The sequence below is a fragment of the Chelonoidis abingdonii genome, chromosome 5 (assembly GCF_003597395.2).
Source record: "Chelonoidis abingdonii isolate Lonesome George chromosome 5, CheloAbing_2.0, whole genome shotgun sequence".
Lineage (NCBI taxonomy): Eukaryota > Metazoa > Chordata > Testudines > Testudinidae > Chelonoidis > Chelonoidis abingdonii.
In genome coordinates, this window is record NC_133773.1 from 94,629,299 (window position 1) to 94,651,642 (window position 22,344).

The 22,344-nt window shown below is 41.0% G+C and overlaps 1 protein-coding gene across 25 annotated transcripts in view; it reads left to right on the forward strand.

Moving 5' to 3' along the window:
- Window positions 1-22,344, forward strand: part of FRYL (FRY like transcription coactivator) — a 434,628-nt gene that overhangs the window by 56,788 nt on the left and 355,496 nt on the right. For 22 of the 25 annotated variants that reach the window (XM_075066465.1, XM_075066471.1, XM_075066466.1 and 19 more), the window contains exon 1: window positions 16,131-16,457. The exons of the other annotated variants lie outside the window; for them this stretch is intronic. In XM_075066465.1, the coding sequence (XP_074922566.1) occupies window positions 16,259-16,457 (199 nt within the window). In that variant the 5' untranslated portion in view covers window positions 16,131-16,258. Of the gene's footprint in view, window positions 1-16,130; window positions 16,458-22,344 lie in introns of those variants that run through there. 25 annotated transcript variants of the gene reach the window in all.

Sequence of the window (22,344 nt, forward strand, 5' to 3'; positions counted from 1 at the left end):
GCACCCTGAACTCCTCATTTCTGTCCCCACCCCAGAGACTGCACCCCCAATCAGAGCCCTCACCCACTCCTGCACCCTAACCCCAAATTTGTGAGTGTTCATGGCCCACCATACAATTTCTATTCCCAGATGTGGCCCTTGGGCCAAAAAGTTTGCCCAACCCTGAATTAGAGGCTTTTTTTAAAAAAAGGTTTATTTAGGATTTTTCTTCACCAGGAGACCCACAGACGTCTCGTTTGGGCAGCCAGTCCTTTCATAACTCAGAAGGCAGGACCAGACCATTATTAACAAGGATTAAGAGACTGAGCTAGTGTAGTGAGGTTTTGTTTTTTTCTCTTTTTTTTTTGTTTTTTCCCCCCCCCTGCTGCTTCAGCTGCAGGCAGTTCCCTGACTGCATAGGAGTAACTAGAAACAGTTATCTCAAACTGGCTGGGTCTTCAAGGTCTGGGTCATTCCCTCCCTGCCAGTGACTGACAGCCCTGATACCCACCCCCCCCAAACTGCAAAGGGGTTAAAGATCCAAAAGAGGGTCATTAGACTTTTGTACTAGAATAAAGGGAACTTTCAAGTAATCAAGTATAAATTTTCCTGTTCTGGAGCACAAGATGGCAGCCTGAGTACTAGGTTGCTAACATGGTGTGATTTGTAATCTAGTTTAATTTGAGCCCTGATGACTTCCCCTCAAAATTTAATTCTCTTATTCTCTAAATATAATGTTCCCTGTAACATCCATATATACACACACTAGTGTTACCTCCCAAGCTTGCTTCTTCTCCCAGCCCTCCAATCTTCAGCACTTATTTGATGTAATAGCAGATCTGTTTTTAGGTAGGAATGATGTACAGCAATTGAACAGCAGCTCTATATAATATATTACCCTTCTCTGCAACTAAATTTCTTGCCTGCCTCTTATGACCTCATCATAGCTGTCCCCAGCTGACTGTGCAATAACCCTACCCAGTCCCAAGAGCCAGAAGTCTTAAAAAAGAACAAACCATCTGGTAGAAAACCAGAGGTATGCTGGAGAAATGAAGGGAAAGTCTTCAGAGGACTGGACAACAGGAAAGTGTACTGCCCCGTCTGGATTTACACACCTAGTGGTGGGAGGCCACCAATGCAGCAGAAATTGCACAATATCTAGGACAGTAGTTAGGACTGAAATCACCTGGAATTAGTTTGCCAAACCTAGGTGGGACATTGTCAGCCAGGGAAGTTGTGTTGGCAGCCATGATACAAACTAAAGATTTCTTTATAATGCATAGTTGATATGAACTTTGTGGGCACAACACATGAAATGATTACTTGGCATGATATTCACTGTTTTCTTGTGCCTATGGCATGTTTAATATATTGAGACTTGCTTTTAAATTTTTTGTTTCCTTCCAGTATTTCTGTAAAGACACTTCCAGATTTTTCTCTCTAATTTCTTTAGAGTATATCAAATTAAAATACAAAAGAAAAGGAGAAAGTATACATTTTTCCCGTTTTGTAACCAGATGGGTAGAGAATTATAGAAGACACAACTGTTGCTTTTTTTTTCAGTCCTGTGTGCAAAGCAATTTCACACTTCTGTCTTAAAACAACTTATATTATTTCTAATTAACTACAGATGCTGCCATTGCAGAAACCAAAACACAAGCAAAATCAAGATGTTTATATGCAAGAAGATTGCTCACATTGTATTTGTTTTTTTATTATGATTGTGTTTTATGTACATATTGTAATGTACCTGTTTCAGTGCTTAAGGCAAATAAGTTGAAATTTGAAGCTAACAATTAAAACTCATTGCAGGAAATAATTACTATGAGAGGCTGTAAAGTACATCAATTCCTTTTGTGATCTTAAATCTATGTTTGAAATTGTGTCTGTGACTAATAATTTATGAAGCCCTTCTCCTTAATTGGGGCCATATTCTTCCTTTATATAGTGTTTTCCTATGTAGTCGGTTGGAAACCCAGCAGTTCAAACTTGTGACATTTCTTGGTTCCCTCCCCCCACCCCCAGTTAGTTGGGTGTGGTAGTTCTTCTAGGAGTGCTTGTACGCATTTATTCCACTTTAGGTTCCGCGTGCCTGTACATCAGAGCTGGATAACTTTTTCTCATAGTAGTACCCATCGGGGTAGCACATGCCCCCTCCAAGTGCTTGTGCTGTTCTAACCCCTCTGCCCCAGTTCCTTCTCACTACTTCTGAATGGTGGACAGTATGAGCTAGCTCCTCTCACTTTCCCTATTTAGTTGAATTTCAGAAGGTTTATTTATAAGTAGTTTGTTTAAAAGTTTATAACTAATTTATTGGTACTTGTTTATAGGTTTGTGTTTTAATAATATTTGTGATTTTTTTTTTTTTTTGTTTTCATCAACCATTTGCTCTGTACCAGGGCATGCCAAAGCCTCTGGGTTTGAGGTGCCATTCTGGCTGCAGTAAGTCGATGCCAATCAGCATTTCCCACTTTAACTGCTTCAAGTGCCTGAGCGAGGGTCAAGTTAGGTATAAGTACCCCATCTGTAAGGGATTCAAACCCTGAACCAAAAGAGACAGAGGTTTGATTCAGGGACATTCTGATGATGATGGCTTTGTGCCTTCATTTGGTACCAAATCTCTCTGTGCACGAGGACTCAGACTCCACACCCTTCTGAAGTGCACTGCCAGACATGGCAGAGTCCCACACAGAAATGAGCTGGATAGAAGAAATCACTCTGCCTGTCTGGTGCCCCAGAAGCATCAGAAAAAATCTGGTACCCCTGTTTTCAAGAAGTTATCTTCTTCAGGGGTTATGATATTCCCATAAGAAGAGGACAAGTACTGAGCTTAGGGCATCTTTAGCAAGATGGTCCCCAGTACCACTCTGGTAGTATTGAGTTGTTGACTCTGGCACCTCAAGAGGTGCTGTTGATACCAACTCCATTGCTGACTTTATCTGCAGAATCATCTTGGTCTGCAGCACCGACTTGGCAAACAACTTTGGTAGTACCAAAAATACCTCAGGCATATGCAGCAGCATGGGACCTCTTATACTTGATGGTGTGAGATTCACTACTCAGGCAGGATAATTCATTTCCTGCTTCTTTCTCCGTTACACAGGTACCAACTCTGACAACAGCCTCCATACTTTCTAGAGAGGTCCTGTCAGTGGTGGATCCTGTGTTGGTGCTGTTGTCACATGCTACAGGCATGGTGCTCTGCTCTGTTCAGTGTTGCTATAACTCGGCTGCATGCGTGTGTTCCCTCTGTGTGCTGTCCTAGCTCTTCGAAGATAGCTAACACAGCAGACCCCGAGAGAACCCCCAGTGACCACAGACTCTAGTAAGGTACGAAGGCACTTTGGCCAGGTTTATTGTCAAACGAAGCACAATGATAGTTCCCTCTAGATTTTAGTCTACAGGATGTACTGCGAGTATGTACCCCCTGGCAGTGGACTCAGCTCACTCAGTGATGGGACTTTCCACTACCCCCTAGGCTGGACAAAGACACTGCCCCAGGGATGCATTCTTATACACAGGTACAAACAAGTTACACATCGCTCCTGACGTACTGAGGTGCAACCTTTCCACGTAGCAAGGTACAACCCCTCTAGCAGTAAGGTGCCGCCTCTCACCTTGTACATGTTGGTTTGAACAAAACAACTTTATCCATCATGTTACCCTTTTGGCCCTGTCATTGGGATGGGTCAGCCTGTTCCTTGTTATCTGTGTGGAGTGTACAAGTATGCAAATGTTCTGATCTCTGGTGTGCAGTACCTTCTAGATATGTCTCTCTTTGCAGCATCAGCCCTTTCCTTGCCAGCTTCTGTGAGCAAGGCCTGCCTCTGGCTCACAGCTTCACTTTGCTTTATGTTAGCAAAGTCTTGACTATTACCTTAGTTCAGGCCTTAGGCCTTGTACCAGGCCTTGATACCAAGGTTTATATCTCAGGGCCTCCTCTTACTACAGGTGCCATCCACTTCTGGTGTTTGTCCACCATGGTAGGCGCTCAGTACTGCTGATTGGGAATCCTCAAATCTTTTGAGTGGTACCCTTATTTTGCCTGCAATGGTCCTGTTCACGTTTCTCTGCTGGATACTGCCCCACCCTGGCATTCTAATATGGATTTGTCACCTGATTAGGAGGAGATTTTCTACATATCAGAATTCTTCTCTACAAGGGCTCAACTATTCTCTTGATCCTAGATGCACAGATTGAGCTTTTGGGACCTACTTATGCAGCTCCGTGGGAACACTTCCATGGAATAGGTCCCCAATCCCATACCAGATGCTGCATTTACCCTTCTGGCACCCTTGGGCAGTTTGCCTAGATTCAAGGCCAACTTTACAGTACCAGATTTCAAGATCATCATCTAGGTGCCATTTTCCATCTGATACCATGTTCAGTACTGATGTTATCATAAGATTGCCATCCAGGCATTGTTCCTCAACCAGTACTGTCCTCAGTACTGACGCCCATGCATGATCACCATCCAAATGACGCCAGTCTCTGGCTGGTAACATCCTCAGTACTAATGTTGGTACTCGAAGGAAGGTTTACCTCCAGCTCCTGCACCTCCTCCTTTGTTGCAGGTTATCCACCAGATCAGATAGAGAAGGCATTAAAATGTCTGAATACCACCTCATTGCCCCTAGATGAGGTTCTTCAATCTGAGTTGTCTTCTCTGGTCACTGATCACTATAAGACATACCAGGTGCTTATGAAGAGGGTTGCTATCTCTCCAGGATCCACATTGATGGGTATCTTGGACTAATTCATAAACTCATTGACATATTACATTGATCAGGTCCAGGTAGGGTGGATCTGCCTATTAATCAGACTATTTTTGTACCCTACCAAAGTCCTGGGGTAGACTCCCAAGTCTAGGTGTACCAAAAAGAGAGACCTATTAGGACATGAATATTTGTATTCGCATCCTACCCAGTGTCCATGATGGTGGCAGGTACTGCTATGGGAAAAAGTTCTCCAGCGCCAGTGCACTGGTGTGCAGACACCTAAAGTGAAATGGATATGCAAGAACAGCAGCCACTGAATAGGTATGTAACTGTTTCCCATCTAACCCTGCCTGGAAGGAGCAGAGCTTCAGCCCTAAACTAGTGCATCTCCTGAGATCTGTAAACAGTCTGTGTTTCTGTCTCTCTGTACAACAGCTACCCGTTGCAGCATGTTCCTTTTGGGATACATGGTGATTGTGGCTGTCTCCTTTTGTGGCTGTACGATGGCAGCCTAGAAGAAACAAAGAATCAGTGCATGTTTGAAGAAACATTAATATCCAACTAGATTGGTTTGGGCTCAGTATTTTTCAGGAGTATAGTACAATGTAACTCCCCCCAGGTTCCATTGCTATGCAACTCCCCAAGCTGCAGATGCTCACCATGGCTCTTCATTGGAGGAGCTTTTGCAGGGTCCTAGAGGACGGCATGAAGTTGGTGCTCTCTTAGCTTTTGGCTCCCTTATACTTTGCAGAAGGAATGGGGCAAATATTACTGTTTTGTGTAAAAGTGACCTGCTAATGTGCATGTTTTAGTCAGTGTATGATTCTCTACTGAATGCCCTAAACAGCATCAGCGCCCTTCCTCCCCCCAAAAAGAGAGAGAAAAAGAGAGCATCCATTATGCAACTGACCTTAATTTATTTGAAGCAAAACTATGTCACATAGCTTGTAAAAATGCCACTTACTTGATTTCCTTCCTCCTTCTCGCCACCTGGCTCCGTGCTCTAACAGGTTCTTTGGTAGCTATGTAGTCATTGAATGGTGCATATTAGGATCACAGTGATGCAGGAGCTAGTCAGCTATAATTCTGGGATGTATAACAAAAGATAACTTTAAAAAATTGTGTTGAATGTTCTCCTTACCTTTCTCTCCGCAGTTAGTTAATTTACAAAGAAAACTTTGCTGGGTCACCTTTTTAAAAACAGTAGTAGACTGTTCAATATTCACGTTTGTTAGACTTCTAATATACTTATTGGACTAGATTATTGAAACAACAAGAGTCATTTTACCAGCCTAGTACATTTCATGGCTCTTCAGCTGCAGGAAGAAAAATGTGCTGTATCTCATGTGAAGCAAGTAGAAAATCTCCTTGAACAAGTTTGAGCAACCAGTTACATTATGTACCAGGCATTTCCTTTTTGCCTAGGTTTCTTTTTATGAAAATCTTTGAAGATTTCTGGCAGACAGTTTTCATTGTACTTCCTCTTAGCTTATTTGTGCCCTTCACTTAGGGAGATCATTATTATGTCTTAAGAAATGGTTTGTGACTGTTTGTTTTAAGGTGTGCCTCATATTGGTTATTTTCTTTACAAAATAACTCAAAATATGAAACTGCATTCAATGTGTGATTGAGCTCATTAGAAAAATATGTAGTAGAAATCCTGCATCTCTTTGTCATCTTTCAAAAATGAATTTGACAGATAAATAATGCCTATATGTCACATAGTATAGAATAAAACAGTTGCAGTTTATTGTGGATGATGACTGGATTGCTGTTCATGTACTTCACTTGTGACTTTCTGGACTCTCATTTAGGGGTGAAAATCTGTACTGGGTTGGGAGGGCATAGTGCTCCAACTGGTGATTTAGTGTATATATACCAGAGGTCTGAATTTTGTTCTAATTCTTGAGGAAAGAAATAAACAAGTCAGGACAGGATTATCATTGTGAAGTGGATTTATTTGGACAGGTTCATATTGCATTCAGTAAGCCTTTTGATTGAAGGGTGCATGTTATAATTTTAACTAAATGTACATTTGACCTCCATAACATCTCAAGATCTCAAATGGTTCTTTGTGTTGTACAGGTTACATACACTTAATAAATAGACTAAATCACTAAAGAGTTTTTAAAAATAAGTTATTACAGGAGGCCCACTCACAAGATTCAGGGATGAAAACCTAGTGAGAAACCTTCCTCCCACTGTCTGTCTGTCTTCCTCCCCTGGTATCAGCTTTTGAGAAAGGTGTAGACTATGTTTCATATTTGCCTCTGGCTAGAAAGTAATTTAAATGTTTGCACCACTTTCCTCTGTCCTTTCCCAGGGCACCCCAAATTTGGGATCTAGAAATTTAAGAGAACCTCAACATTTTTTTTTAAAGTAAGTTTTTATAATGTGTTTCATTGCAAAGGTGAGAGAGCCTTAATAACAAATGTATTAACCAATCACTAGACTTAAAATGTCCACTAGACAATGGACATATTTAGGACCCACTTTAAGGATGCCTCCAACATGACTTCCACATCAAGTGATAATATGGACACCACCTGGAAAGCTCTAGAGAAACATGATCCAGAATAATAGTGAAAGAAACCAAACTCATCAGCATGATACTCGGAAGGCTAAACAGAGCACTACATGATTGAAATAAATGATGGAAACTGGTGAACATCCTTTGTAACTGAGGATGCAGGAGGTTGAAGAAAGAGAGAGACTTAAAAGCTTGTCACTAGGTGTTTTTCCCTTAAAGTCCTCTGGTTATTTGCAGAAAACCATGGGAACATGTCCCTCTGGTTTGAGAAGAATACAAGGTCAGTTTATGGTGTGGGGGATGTTGGTGGCACTCATTGTGCCATAACCTTCCCCCAAGCTAAGTGCATTTGAGCTGCCTCCTCTGCTAAGCAGTCTGTCTGTCTCCTGGCCAAAAGGAGGGACAGTTCAGTGATATGTCACATGTTACAAATCCTTGCACTCAGTCCTGTGTTTAGTTCAGCAGTCCATACAATGTGTCATGTCTCTCGCTATGGTCAGATACGGTTTTTTCCCCCCTTCCCTGTTTTAATTCCATCATCTGTAAAATGTAGGTAATACTACTTGCCTACCCTCATAGAGAAATTGTAGGGGGAGGGATAGCTCAGTGGTTTGAGCATTGGGCTGCTAAACCCAGGGTTGTGAGTTCAAGCCTTGATAGGGCCACTTAGGGATCTAGGGCAAAAATCAGTACTTGGTCTTGCTAGTGAAGGCAGGGGGCTGGACTTGATGATCTTTCAAGGTCCCTTCTAGTTCTAGGAGATAGGTATATCTCATAGAGAAGTTGTGACTATTAAATATAAATGTTTTGTAAATCCTAACATTTACTGGAATGCATATTTTGCAAGTGGCTGGGGCAGTAGGAACCCCTAGACCCCCTTTTATTTAGACAATTGTCCCTTGCATGACTCTTCAAATGTTAGTAACTGTACACAGAGCCCAGGACAAACAGCTGGGTTCTACTTTTGTCCCAGGAAGCTGGAACATGAAACTTACATTCTGTAGAAAATAAGGTTATGGGCTCTTCGTTTTACCTAAGAAATCTTACCTCTTGTGAATAGATGATATCAGTGGATAAATTTAGTCCCAGGAGAATCATGATTCTTGATCCTTAAGTGCTCTTGCTAATGTGTCGTTCCCCCCACCCCCCGAGAGAGAACTTCAGCTATATTGATTGTCAGTATATTTTAATATTTTTGAAGGCAATCTAACTTTTTAGTTGTGGATTTCAGTCATGTAGAATTACTTGCACTCATTTTACTTGAAGATCTAATTTTTGCTCAACCCATAGCCCTGCATGATCTTTGTGTGGTTGCAAGGTGCTGATCTGATTGCAGGAGGCTATGTGCATTGATATATTCTTTCTGAAAGTTCCTTACATGTTTAAATCTTTGTCTAGGTGCTGGAGTATAAACTTGCAAATCTAAATGCCAGATTTTAACTATGCAATGTGTATGCAAAAATGGGAATGTCTAGCTTTATGTCTGTGATTAGTCAGTGTAACTATTTAACTGTAGAAGCTTGCATGTGCTTTCACTCTGTGTTCTCAGCTGAAGTAGTTCATTTTACTCTTATGGTTAGAAAGTCCAGGATTCACAAAATCAAGATAGATGCACTGACTTTGAAGGTGTGGTAAATTCTAAGGGATATTTATGCCCTGTGTGTGTATTAAATGGGTCTATTAAAAAGTGCACATTTTGATAGTATAGTAGTCATGTCTACATTTCTTTCTAAAGTTTGGGTAGTTCCTTATTGATTATTGTTTTATGTAGTAATTCCTGGCCATGTATCATCTGAAGAAGGAAAGGCAGGTAGATCCAAAAATACATTGACATATTCTACACTAGTTTACAGTATATCTGGGATTTTATGAAACAATCTATAAGTGGAGGACATAAAGGTGGTCTCCTCCTTGCCAAACATGCGAAAGGGAACATCCGCACTACCCGCTGGATCGGCAGGTAGTGATCAATCTACCAGGGATCAATTTATCACGTCTTGTCTAGATGTGATAAATTGATCCCTGAACGCGCTCCTGTGGGCTCCGGAATTCCACCAGGGAGCAGAGTTGACGAGGGAGCCACAGCCGTCAATCCTGTGCCGTGAGGATGGGAGATAAGTCGATCTAAGATACGTCAACTTCAGCTATGCTATTCTCATAGCTGAAGTTGCATATCTTAGATCAATCCCTCCCCTAGTGTAGACCAGGCCTAAGGGTAACAAATATAATGAGATGTGAGGTAGTAACTTAATGTAGTACCCAAGGGCTGTTTACATCCAACACCTTGTAGAGGGCCATAAACTAAACACATGTAAATGTAGGTAATCACAGTTAACTATGTTTTAAGAAACCCTGGGTAGAATTGTAGGTCTATAATTACTGTTTATTGATGCATTAACTAATCTGTTTAATTCTACATACCTATAGTGGAAACATCTGAAAACTCCATTATTTTTCTGTGTGGATTTGTGTTCTATGCAATTTTTTCTAGGTAGGAACCTGCTGACCACAGTATATTGTAAAGACAGCTGTTGATTTCCTGCAGAATTTCACAAATCCTTCAGTTCAGGGAATTCACTTTACCAGCCTCTGTCTGTCTTTCTTGGTAAATGTGATAGGCTTCACTTTATCAAAAGTTAGATTTCATGTATGTAGAAAAAACAGCCTAGGTTTATGCTAACTTGAATGATTAATTTAGTAAAATTTGGTCCTAATGGTTTCATACACTTTAATCTATTCATCTGACTATTGGAGGTAGAAAAAAATGTCTTCAGTGTTACATAGTAATGTTAATAAATTAATGTACTCTCTCTTTGATAACTGGCCTTGTTAATTAGATTAATAGTTATGAAGTGTGAAATACATGATGGTAATTACCTTAGGTCATGTGTACACTTGAAATTTGCTGCAGGTTTTGTGTAGCTGTGTTAAGTGATCTGCAGCAAGTGTTGGTCAAGCAGCACACACATACCACATTATGACACAATTAAGGTATTTTTGCCTTATATCATTGCAGTCACACAGCACTGTATTGTTTTCAGAATCAGTGCTAAGCGTTCTGGACAGACATTCCATGGTCCATTACTGTGTTGCTGTGCTCTATGCATGCTGTGATTTTTTTCCACTGTACGTTGTGGAATACTGAAAGGCAATGGAATTCTAGGGCATGAGGTCAAATTAAGTAATTAATAGAATCATAGAATATCAGGGTTGAAAGGGACCCCAGGAGGTCATCAAGTCTAACTCCCTGCTCAAAGCAGGACCAATCCCCAACTAAATTATCCCAGCCAGGGCTTTCTTAAGCCTGACCTTAAAAACCTCTAAGGAAGGAGATTCCACCACCTCCCTAGGTAACCTATTTCAGTACTTCACCACCTTCCTAGTGAAAAAGTTTTTCCTAATATCCAATCTAAACCTCCCCCACTGCAACTTGAGACCATGACTCCTTGTTCTATCATCTGGTACCACTGAAAACAGTCTAGATCCATCCTCTTTGGAACCCTCTTTCAGATAGCTGAAAGCAACTATTGGATCCCTCCTCATTCTTCTTTTCAGCAGACTAAATAATTCCAGTTCCCTTAGCCTCGCCTCATAAGTGATGTGCTCCAGCCCCCTAATCATTTTTGTTGCCCTCCACTGGACTCTTTCAAGTTTTTCCACATCTGTCTTGTAGTGTGAAGCCCAAAACTGGACACAGTATTCCAGATGAGGCCTCACCAGTGCCGAATGGAGGGGAATGATCACATCCCTCGATCTGCTGGCAATGCTCCTACTTATACAGCCCAAAATGCTGTTAACCTGCTTGGCAACAAGCCTTTTTGGCAATAAGGGCACACTGTTGACTCATATCCAGCTTCTAGTCCACTGTAACCCCTAGGTCTTTTTCTGCAGAACTGCTGCCTAGCCGTTCGGTCCCTAGTCTGTAGCAGTGCATGGGATTCTTCTGTCCTAAGTGCAGGACTCTCCATTTGTCCTTGTTGAACCTCATCAGATTTCTTTTGGCCCAATCCTCTCATTTGTCTAAATCCCTCTGTAGTCTATCTGTACCCTCCAACGTATCTACCACTCCTCCCAGTTTAGTGTAATACTTGCTGAGGGTGCAGTCCACACCGTCCTCCAGATCATTAATGAAGATACTGAACAAAACCAGCCCCAGGACCGACCCTTGGGGCACTCCGCTTGATACCGGCTGCCACCTAGACATGGAGCCGACGATCTAGCCAGCTTTCTATCCACTTTATAGTCCATTCATCCAGCCCATGCTTCTTTAATATGTCGGCAAGTATACTGTAGGAGACCATATCAAAAGGTTTGCTAAAGTCAAGGAATAACACGTCCACTGCTTTCCCCTCATCCAAAGAGCCAGTTATCTCATCATAGAAGGCAATTAGGTTAGTCAGGCATGACTGGCCCTTGGTGAATCCATGCTGACTGTTCCTGTTCACTTTTTTTCCTTGAGGACCTGCTCCCCATGATTTTTCCAGGGACTGAGGTGAGGCTGACTGGCTTATAGTTCCCTGGATCCTCCTCCTTCCCTCTTTTAACAAGATGGTCACTTTTTCCAGTCATCCAGGACCTCCCCCGATTTCCAAGAGTTTTCAAAGATAATGTCCAATGGCTCTGCAATCACATTTGCCAACTCCTTTAGCGCCCTCAGATGCAGTGGATCTGGCCCCATGGGCTTGTTCTTGTCCAGCTTTTCTAAATAGTCCTGAACCACTTTTTTCTCCACAGAGAGCTGGTCACCTCCCCATAGTGTGCTGCTCAGTGCAGTAGTCTGGGAGCTGACCTTGTTTGTGACGACCGAAGCAAAAAAAGCATTGAGTACCTTTAGCTTTTTCCACATCCTCTGTCACTAGGTTGCCTCTTTTATTCAGTAAGGGGCTCACACTTTCCTTAACCACTTTCTTGTTGCTAACATACTTGTAGAAACCCTTCTTGTTACTCTTAACATTTCTTGCTAGCTGCAACTCCAAGTGTGATTTGGCCTTCCTGATTTCACTCCTGCATGCCTGAGCACTATTTCCTCCCTGGTCATTTGTCCAGTCTTCCACTTCTTGTGCATAGACAGTTAACTGGTTTGCACTGTGGGGGTTCCAAATTGTATTAGGGCCATTGATGGGACCCCTGTGCCTATTTTTTTGCTCCCAACAACAGGCCTCAGAGTTGATCAATAGAAAGGTTTATTTCTCTATGGTGCTCCAAGTTGAATACTGTGGAAGGTATTTTATATGAGATTAGTCTGGAAAGGTCCACAACTACAGAAATCTTTGTAGACTATTTTCTGCAATGGCAAATGAAACTTTGGTACCTATGGTATCAGTGGACATTGGTGGCCCTCCCATTCTGCCACTTATTCTGGGAAACATAGCTTGCCCTCTGCATCTTTGGCTTATGAAGCCCTTTAAGGGACATGTGGGTAAGAGATAAGAACAGTTTAACTATACTGAGTATTTGTAGAATGACTGAGGAATGTGCATTTGGAAGATTGAAAGGTTAGATGAAGGATCCTGATGTCGAGGGTGGAGGCTGATGAAAAACATCTTACTGTTGTGATAGCTGTTTCTTGTGCTTTGCACAAACTTGTTTTTGAAGGCAAGGGAAAGACCCAAATGGATGGAGGCAGTGGCTTGACAGACTTGGTGAACATTTGAACAGCTGGATTGAAAGCTCCTATGAAATGATGCAGCTAGATAAGAGTACAGAGTGAGGGTGCATTGCACTCATACTTAGTGTAGGTGTCAGTAGTAAAGAGTATACGGAATTTTATGACCATTACTGAACATGTTGTCTTGTGTACACGTTCTGATGCAAGTGTACCTGAGATGTGTGATCATGCATTTATTGAGTTTTCAGGGCTGTATGTGTGAATTGTCATATAATGCTTCTAACTTTTTTTACATTGTGCATGTGTGGATGTTGTGACTGTGATGCTGCACAATTCAGTGAATGGGGCAAGACTCAGAACCATGAATGTAAATATTTTCAAAACTTTAGCATGAATTAATACACCAAATTGAATGCTCTGAGCTTGTGAGCAGTAAATACTGTATTCAGAATTCATGAAACTGTTCCGTGTTTGAATGCTTCAAAGCCATGTGCTTCAGGAGGGTTGTTAACCTCTCAGTCATCTCCAGCAGCAGTCTGAGACGTGCTAGCCATTTTCTTGTCATTGTCGTCCTCCTCCTGTCTCTCTCTCTCTCTCTCTCTCATGCCAGAGCTATAGGGAAGAAGAGAAAAACAAGTTATTGTCCAGTTCGTAGTCTCTATTCCAACGCTTCTAAAATACAATAGAACCTCAGAGTTATGAACTGACCAATCAACCACACTCCTCATTTAGAACCGGAAGTATTCAGTCAGGCAGCAACAGAGACCAAAAAAAAGCAAATATTGTGCAGTACTGTGTTAAACATAAAGTACTAAAAAAGAGAAAGTAGCGTTTTTCTTCTGCATAGTAAAGTCTCAAAGCTGTATTGAGTCAATGTTCAGTTGTAATCTTTTGAAAGAACAACCATAATATTTTGTTCAAAGTTGCGAATGTTTCAGAGTTACAACCTCCGTTCCCGAGGTGCTCATAACTTTGAGGTTCTACATTATTGCTATTTCCTGAAGTTGAAAAGCCTTAAAATTTCTTTCTTTATGGAAATGTCTATGTAGCACAATTTGGGTGGTGCAATTCATGTTCATTCAAAGCTGAGGGCATTAATAAAACTGTGATCCAGAAACAAGACTCTTTTTTTTTTTCTTCTTTTCTGTATATACTGCTGTAATAAAAATGCTTTTCTTCAAATAGTCACCTTGTTAGCCCACATGATGCTGCCATTGGGGAGGGGAGGGGAGTGACTGGGCAGGTGAGAGCCCAGTAAGTGTGTTATAGGTAAGGGGGAGTATGGGATGGTACACCGCAAGCTTCAGTGCTATTTGTGTTCACATATCTATAGAAGTAAAAGTATGGAGATTTTGCTGTCAATTGATAGTGAGTGGGTGGGAGGCAGAAACAAGGTACACCAATAAGGCAGCATCCTTATGATACCTGAAACAAAGTTGTTCAGTGACCTCCCTCAGCCCTTCTAGAGTACATTTCTGTTGTAATGCAACATTCCATAGTTACTGGAACTGGTCCCCTCAAGTGTTTGGGTCTCTGTCTATGGTTCAGGTTGTTCATCTGGATGTGTTTCAGGGTCATCCTGGATTGCCATGATTGTGTCTGCCCTGGGGTTCACCAGGTTGATGAGATCCTGGTTCGAAGGATCAATCATAGAGTCCACAACCGAGATTGAGTGGTACGGTTCCCAGCAAACATATTGTCTGCTGGTACTGTGCAGGTCTTATAGTACTTAGTAGTCCTATACCCAAGCTGGAGCTCATTTGCCTTACTGTGGCACTGGAGAGCGTCCTGTTTGCTCCTATCCTACATCTGTTGTGATAGCTGCTTGTAGACCTGTGCTAAGTGACTGCCGTTCAGAGGTACCTGATCACACTTCTCTCCCCAGAGAGCATTGAAGTCTAGCATCTCAGCCTGAATGAGTGTGACCAATAATTGGGAGTATGACACAGATTTGGGAACTCCACCTGAGCTGGACTCCCAAAAGGCAGAACCTAGATGTATGCTAGCATTTAAATAGGGGAGGTGACATCCAGTCAGGATGATCCCAGAGCAGTAGAGGGCATGCAAGTAAACAGGATGACCCAAGCCAGCAAAGCAGTGTGGGATACCAGTAGGCAGATGTCAAATGCACATCAATTGTTTTGAGAAGGGGATGCATGCGCACCTACTTGGCTGCAGATAAATTCTCATGTCTCTGTAAACTCACTTTTTCAAGTGGCTTTATAAAATGCACTAAAACACCAGATGATTTTATAAAAAAAAAAACAAAAAATACTTTTATGAACACCTGGCAATTTAATGTGAAGTAACTCAGGTTAACCTGCAACAGATTCCAAGTGTAGGTAAGCCCTTAGTTTTAGTCACTTGATAACATCCATATAATCAGTCATTACATTGTGAAACCCAGAACTCAATATTTTATGTAGGCTATTCTGTATGTTTTAGTATGTCTGAATTTATGTAAGAACTAGATTTCAAGATGAATTTGAGAGAGTAGTTTTTTAGAAGAAAATATATTCTAAAATAGCTTTGTGTACTTAAAAATAGAAGTTTCATGAGTTGGATAATTTGGTTAATCATGCTTTGAAAATATAACTTAGATCCTGAGCTACTGTTATCAGGAAAATAAGCTTCTACCAGTGTCTAGTCTGATCATTAATAGACATTCCAAACGAGGTAATGTACAAATAATTCCTGACTGCTGTGATATTTTCTTCATCACAGGTGGGGTAAGAAACTACTTCACTAGTGTATTTTATAGATCTCTAATTTTAGTTTTAAATGGTTGGTTTATTTATGTCTTTAATCATTTCTGATTTTATTCCCAAATATAGAAAGTGTGAAGAAAGACAGATTTTTCTGTGCATTAGCATAATAAAATATTAATATACAGTAAGTAGCTATACAAGAATGTAACTGGTTCAAAGCATGGAATATTGGAGCTGTTAGTAACTCTGTTTGTTTGTAAAGCTGGGGAATGAACTTTCTAAATGATAAGTGTTATCTGTGAATGCAGATGTATACTCCTCCCTGTCCACTTAATTGAAATGAAGAGCCAATTAACTGTCAAAAATAAATTTGCATTTATATATATGTTTTATCACACTTCTGTTTAAAATCATCATATTTCTAAATTTATTACTTTGTGTTTGCGGCAGTTGATCAGCACATGTATATTCCAGTAACTTAATGGTTTATTTGGTGTTATCAGTCTGTACAGTAAACGGCTTTGAAATCAGCCTCCCAACAGCTGGCAGCTGACCTACTGGTGTTTGGCACCGCCCAAGTTTAGCATGACTTCACTATGTAAAGTAGCTTGAGCAGTCCACCTTACTGATTCTTAAAGGAAGTTTGTACAGGCACCTGGGTGTGTGTTTTGTGCAGCTAGTTTAATCAGTGTTGGGAAAGTAGACGGAACAAAAAATGGAGTTTTTAAAAAAAGTCATTCCTGCTGTCATTTCTGGAGATGTGGTGCTGGATATTGGAAATACTAGTGAAAGCTCCCCAAGGCTATTGAAGATGAGACGTGTCAGCCTGCTTTCATTAGGACAGACCATAGATGAAGAAGATGAGACAGATTTCTCGCATTCAAATTACAGCATGTATCCACATCATCAACTCGGTAAAGTAAAACTTCAGTAACTATTGTAAACTTTTTCTCTGATTGATTGATTAGCCTTAATTGTTGTTGAGTGTTAGAAAAGATTTTCTTCAGAAAGCAATTATGATTATGGATTTTTTCTTCAGTTTTAAAATGATCTACAATTTAAAAAGTGCTTGAACCATTTGTTAATATTTTGTGAAATTATTTTAAAGCAATTTCATAGTTAAAGGTATGTTGTGTGTATATTACATGTGCATATATGCATATGATTTTTAATTTAAGATGAACATCCATTTTCAAAATAAGGTTTTGATCATAAAATGTGGCCCTGATCCTGCTCTGGAAGATGCACAGGCTTCCATGGACTTCAGTGGGGCTTTGTGTGGGTGCAGGGTCAGTTCATATGGTTCTCAGTGCAGGATAGGGGCATCTGTCCTTATACCATCTTTTGAAACTTCTGTAGCATGAAAACACAAGAGGCGAAGTCTCTCCCAAGGCATTCCTTTTAAAAAATCTTTCTTTTTTAATGTTTTTACATGAATAGTATATGTAGTATTCCAAATTTCTTAAAAACATAAATAGTAATTTACAGCGTACTGATTTTCCTGTTGTGCATAGAAAGGGATATTTAATTATATACTGTAGAGTTCAAAAGTATTTCCTTTACACCATTTAAAAAGGCTGAACAAATTACTTTCATAAAGCTAAAAAGATTTTTCACATCACACACGCAACATGTTGATCAGTGTTCAAATATTTTATTTATTATGCTTTTTTAAAAAGAGGTTCAATTAATTTACTTAACTTTTTCAAACAGTTTCAGAAGGGTGTGTGGTGGAAGATCCAGTTTTGCTTTGGGTAGAAATTTAGGGGCTTGATGGCGCTCTCTAAAGTCCTAAATGGTCTAGGACCCTGCTGGTTATCACTGATTCAGCTTTTCCCCAGGCTCTGTCATGGCCGTTTCAATCAGCTGGAATGCTCTCTGCTGTTGGTCTCCAGGGTTGAATTTCCAGGTGTGGCAGTACCCTCTGACTGCAGGGTTCTCAGCTCTGAAATTCACCCCCTTTTTGTGTCCTCCAGCCCCCCCTTCCCCGAGTCTTTCTGACATAGTGTAAAGTGCTGGTTTGGCCCTTTTTTTAAGTCAGGTTATCTTGTGTTGGTGGATGGAAAGCAGGAAACAATTTTGTTTTTGTTGGCCAAATTGTTGAAGTGTATAATACATTTGAATATACTGCTTGCTGTACATGTATCATCATCAGCCATTGATAGCTCATTGTAGAGTGAAAATCTCTTTGGGACTCCTGTTGCCAGCGTGCTCAAAGTTCTAGCCAAACTTCATCATGTAGCTTTTGTGAAAGGATGACTCATTATTAGTTAAGTTCTACTTCAAATGCTGATCCTCTGGGTATTCACTGTGATGGTGTGTGCGCTCCATGTTCCTAGGACCAGAAATTATAGCAGCATTTATTTGTCCGTGTCTGGGCCCTTCATTTCCTGGAGCTATCAACTGACAGCATAAAGGTGGCACGGACTGATCGCCTTTCCAGTTCCTGTCTACTGCTTGCAGTTGAGGATGGAATCCTTCTGTATCTAGCCTTCTAGCTTTTACCTGTATATATTTTGTAAATAGTTTTTTATTAGCTATATTGATAGTAGTGAGTTTGTGATTAGTAGGGATCAGGGATTCTCCCCTGTTGTTCCCCCACTGTTTGGGGCACTTAGTGTGCCCAAGGCTTCTAGCCCTGCCTGGCTTGCCCTCGGGTCGTCCCGGTTAGTGATCAGCACAAGAGCTGCCTGTGCTACCTTAGGGAATAACAGATTCCATCAAAGTGAGAGATCTGTCACTCCTTTCCCCTTTGCACTAGGCAGTCTCATAAATTTCAGACTCCACAGGCACCTGATGGAACTCTCCAGGAGGCCCCTGTCTGACCTTGGATCCTCCCACTCTCTGCCTCATTGTCTGGAGCCTCAGGGTAGTGCCTGTGCAGCAAAAAATCTTCAAGTTTAGTATCATCTAGATCCAAGACTCCATGAAACGGAGACATGAAGAGAGTAAGGAGAAACACCCCCCTAGAAAGAGAGAGACAGTTTACTTTTTAAAACATCGAAGAAAAAGATTGTCCGTTTCCCTCCTGTGGTAGCAGTTGAGACTCCATGCCCCAGAGTGTTGTGTCCAGAGCTCATGGGGAACTCAGACTGGCACTGACTAGCAGGAGTCCAGTGTTCTGAAGCCATCCACTAAGGTTTTCTCATTGGTGGTCCAGGCTGCATCTGAAAGGGCTAGACAGCAACATCCCTGGTCTACTCCTGTTGATAAAGAGGGCAAACACCTGGATCTGTTCGGGAGAAAGGTCCTTTTCGTCATCTAGTCTCCTATGCAGGTAGCCAGTTACCAGGCCCAAACGGCTAAATAAGATTTCCTGAACTACGCCAAGATTGTGGAATTTACTGACAGCCTTCTGCAGCAGGACAGAGCTTGTTTCCAAGCTCTGATAGACAAAGGCAAATTGATAGTCAAGACCACTCTTCAGTCTGCAGCTGATGCCACTGATACCTCCTTTACAGCTATGGCTACTTTAACAGAACTAATTTCACAAAGCGAAAAACAATTATGACCAAATCATCTGGGAGGAAGAATTTAATCAGAAAAATGTGTATGATAATTGGGAAATATTTAGGAACACCTTACTAGATGCCAAAAAGCCACAATCCAACAATTGAGGAAGAAGGCTGTGCTGGTTTGAGAACAACAACCTGGTTTATAGGGGAAGTGAGGGCAGTAGTAAAATAAAATAAAAAAAATATAATATATAGCAAATGGAAGACACGTGAAGTTGATAGTAATTAATATAAATCAGAAAGTAGGAATTATAGTAAATTTGATTAGGGAAGCCAAGGGACACAAGGAGAAATCTATGGCTGGCAGAGTTAAGGGACTTCAGAAAAGAGTTGATTTTGTTTTTGTTTTTTTTAAATCCTGACAATGGTAACGGTCCATTGCTAGATGGTAATGATAGAATTGTCAATATAGAAAAGGCAGAGGTGTTCAATAAATATTTCTGTTCTGTATTTGGGGGGGGAAAACACAGGTGATGCAATCTCTTCATATAGTGACGGCAGCCCTTCTATTCCACTTGTATTTTAGACTTTAAAGTCAGAAGAGACCATCATGATCATCTAGTTTGACCTCCTGCACATTGCAGGCCACTGAACCTCGCCCACCCACTTCTGTCCTCGACCCATAATCTCTGGCTGAGTTACCGAAGTCCTTAAATTATGGATTAAAGACTTCAAGTCACAGAGAATCCGCCATTTACACTAGATTAAACCTGCAAGTGACCCGTGACCAGTGTTACAGAGGAAGGCGAAAAACCCCAGGGTCTCAGTCTGAGCTGGGGGCAAATTCCTTCCCAACCCCAAACATGATGATCAGTTAGACTATGAGCGTATGGGCAAGACCCATCAGCCAGACACCTGGGAAAGAATTCTCTGTAGTAACTTAGAGCCCTCCCTGTTTAGTGTCCCATCACTGGCTGTTTGGCTACATGCCATGGTAGGCAGACTCATCATACCATCCCCTCCATAAATTTTATCAAGCTCAGTCTTGAAGCCGGTAAGGTTTTTTGCCCTCCCCACTGCTTACCTTGGAAGTCTGTTCCAGAACTTAACTCCTCTGATGATTAGAAACCTTTGCCTAATTTCAAGCCTAAATTTGTTGATGGCCAGTTTATATCCATTCTGTTCTTGTATCCACGTTCACACTTAACTTAAATCACTCTTCTCCCTTCCTGGTATTTATCCCTCTAATGTATTTATAGAGGACAATCATATCTCCCCATAGCCTTCTTTTGCTTAGGCTATGGTTTTCTGTTTCTCGGACCATTCTAGTAGCTCTTCTCTGCATCTGTTCCAGTTTGAATTCATCTTTCTTAAACATGGGAGACCATAATTGCACATAGTATTCCAAATGAGGTCTCACCAGTTTATTGTATAATGGTACTGACACTTCCCTGTCTCTACTGAAAATACCTTCCCTGATGCATACTAGGATTCCATTAGCTTTTTTCACAGCCGCATCACATAGTCATCCTGTAATCAACCAAAGACACCCAAGTCTTTTTCCTCCTCTGTCACTTCCAACTGATACATCCAAGTTTATATAAAAAAATCTTATTAGTTCCTAAATGCATGGCCTTGCACTTTGAACTATTACATTTCATCCTGTTTCTATAACTCCAGTTTACAAGGTCATCCCAGATCTTCTTGTATGATATTCCGGTCCTCCTCCATATTGGCAATACCTCCCAACTTTGTGTCATCCGGAGATTTTTATTAGCACATTCTCACTTTCTGTGCCAAAGTCAGTAATAAAAATGTTTAATAAGATTGGTCCCAAAACCAGTCCCTGAGGAACTCCACTAGTAATCTCCTCCAGCCTGATAGTTCACCTTTCTGTATGACCCATTGTAGTCTCCCCATTAACAAGTTCCTTAGCCACCTTTCAATTCTCATATTAATCCCCATCTTTTCCAATTTAATAATTTCCCAGGAAGAACTGTATTAAATGTTTTACTGAAATGTAGGTAGATTAAATCTACTGCTTTCCTTTGCCTGGAGAATGTTAAAAAGAAGGCACTAAACTTAAACATTTTTAAACCAGTAGGTCCATATAACTTGCATCCAAGAGTTTTAAAAGAGCTGTCTGAGGGGCTTGCTGCACCCTTAATATTGATTTTCAATAAGTCTTTGAACACTGGGGTAGTCCCAGAAGACTGGAAGAAAGCTAATGCTGGGCCAATTTTTAAAATGGGTAAACCAGAAATTCAGGTAATTATAGGCCTGTCAGCCTGACATTAATCCTGGGCAAGGCAATAGAGTGGCTGACAGGGGAATTGATTTAATAAAGAACCTAAAGGAGAGTAATTTAATTGATGCAAATCCATATGGTTTTATGGAAAATAGATTCTGTCAAACCAACTGGATATCTTTTTATGATAGATTACAAGTTTGGTTGATAAAGGTAAGTGTGTTGATGTAATACATGTAGACTTATATAAGGCACTTGACTTGGTACTCCCAAACCTAGAGTCTTGTAAAATTTAACACAGCACACATTAAATAGATTAAAAACTGGCTAACTGATAGGTAATGATAAACGTGAATTGTCATTGAGTGGCTCTGTTTCCAGTGGAAACCTGCTGGGATCGTTTTTTGGCCTTATGCTTTATCAATGACCCGGAAGAAAACATAAAATCATCACTGATAAGATTGGCTGATGACGCACAAATTGAGGGAGTGGTAAATAATGAAAAAGAGAGGTTACTGATTCAGAGCGATCTAGATTGCTTTGTAAACTGGTGCAAGCAAACAATATGCATTTTAATACAGCTAAATGTAAATATATACATCTGGAAACAAAGAATGTAGGTCATACTTACAGGATGGGGGACTCTATCCTGGGAAGCAGTGACTCTGAAAAAATATTTGGGGATTGTGAGGGACAGTTAGCTGAATGTGAACTCCCAAAGTGACGCTATGGCCAAAAGAGCTAATACAATCCTGGGATGAATAAACGGGGGAATCTCAAGTAGGAGTAGAGAGGTTATTTTAGCTTAATATTTTGCACTGATGCAACCACTGCTGGAATACTGTGTCTAGTTCTGGTGCTTACAGTTCAAGAAGGATGTTGATAGATTGGAGAAGGGTCAGAGAAGAGCCACAAGAATGATTAAAGGATTAGAAAATGTTCCTTATAGTGGTAGACTCAAGGAGCTCAATCTCTTTAGCTCAGTGGTGGGCAAACTACGGCCCGTGGGCTGGATCTGGCCCCTTAGGGCTTTGGAACCGGCCTGTGACGCCGCCGGCACCGTGTCCCAGCGGCCGCTGGGTGGGGGATCACAGGGTT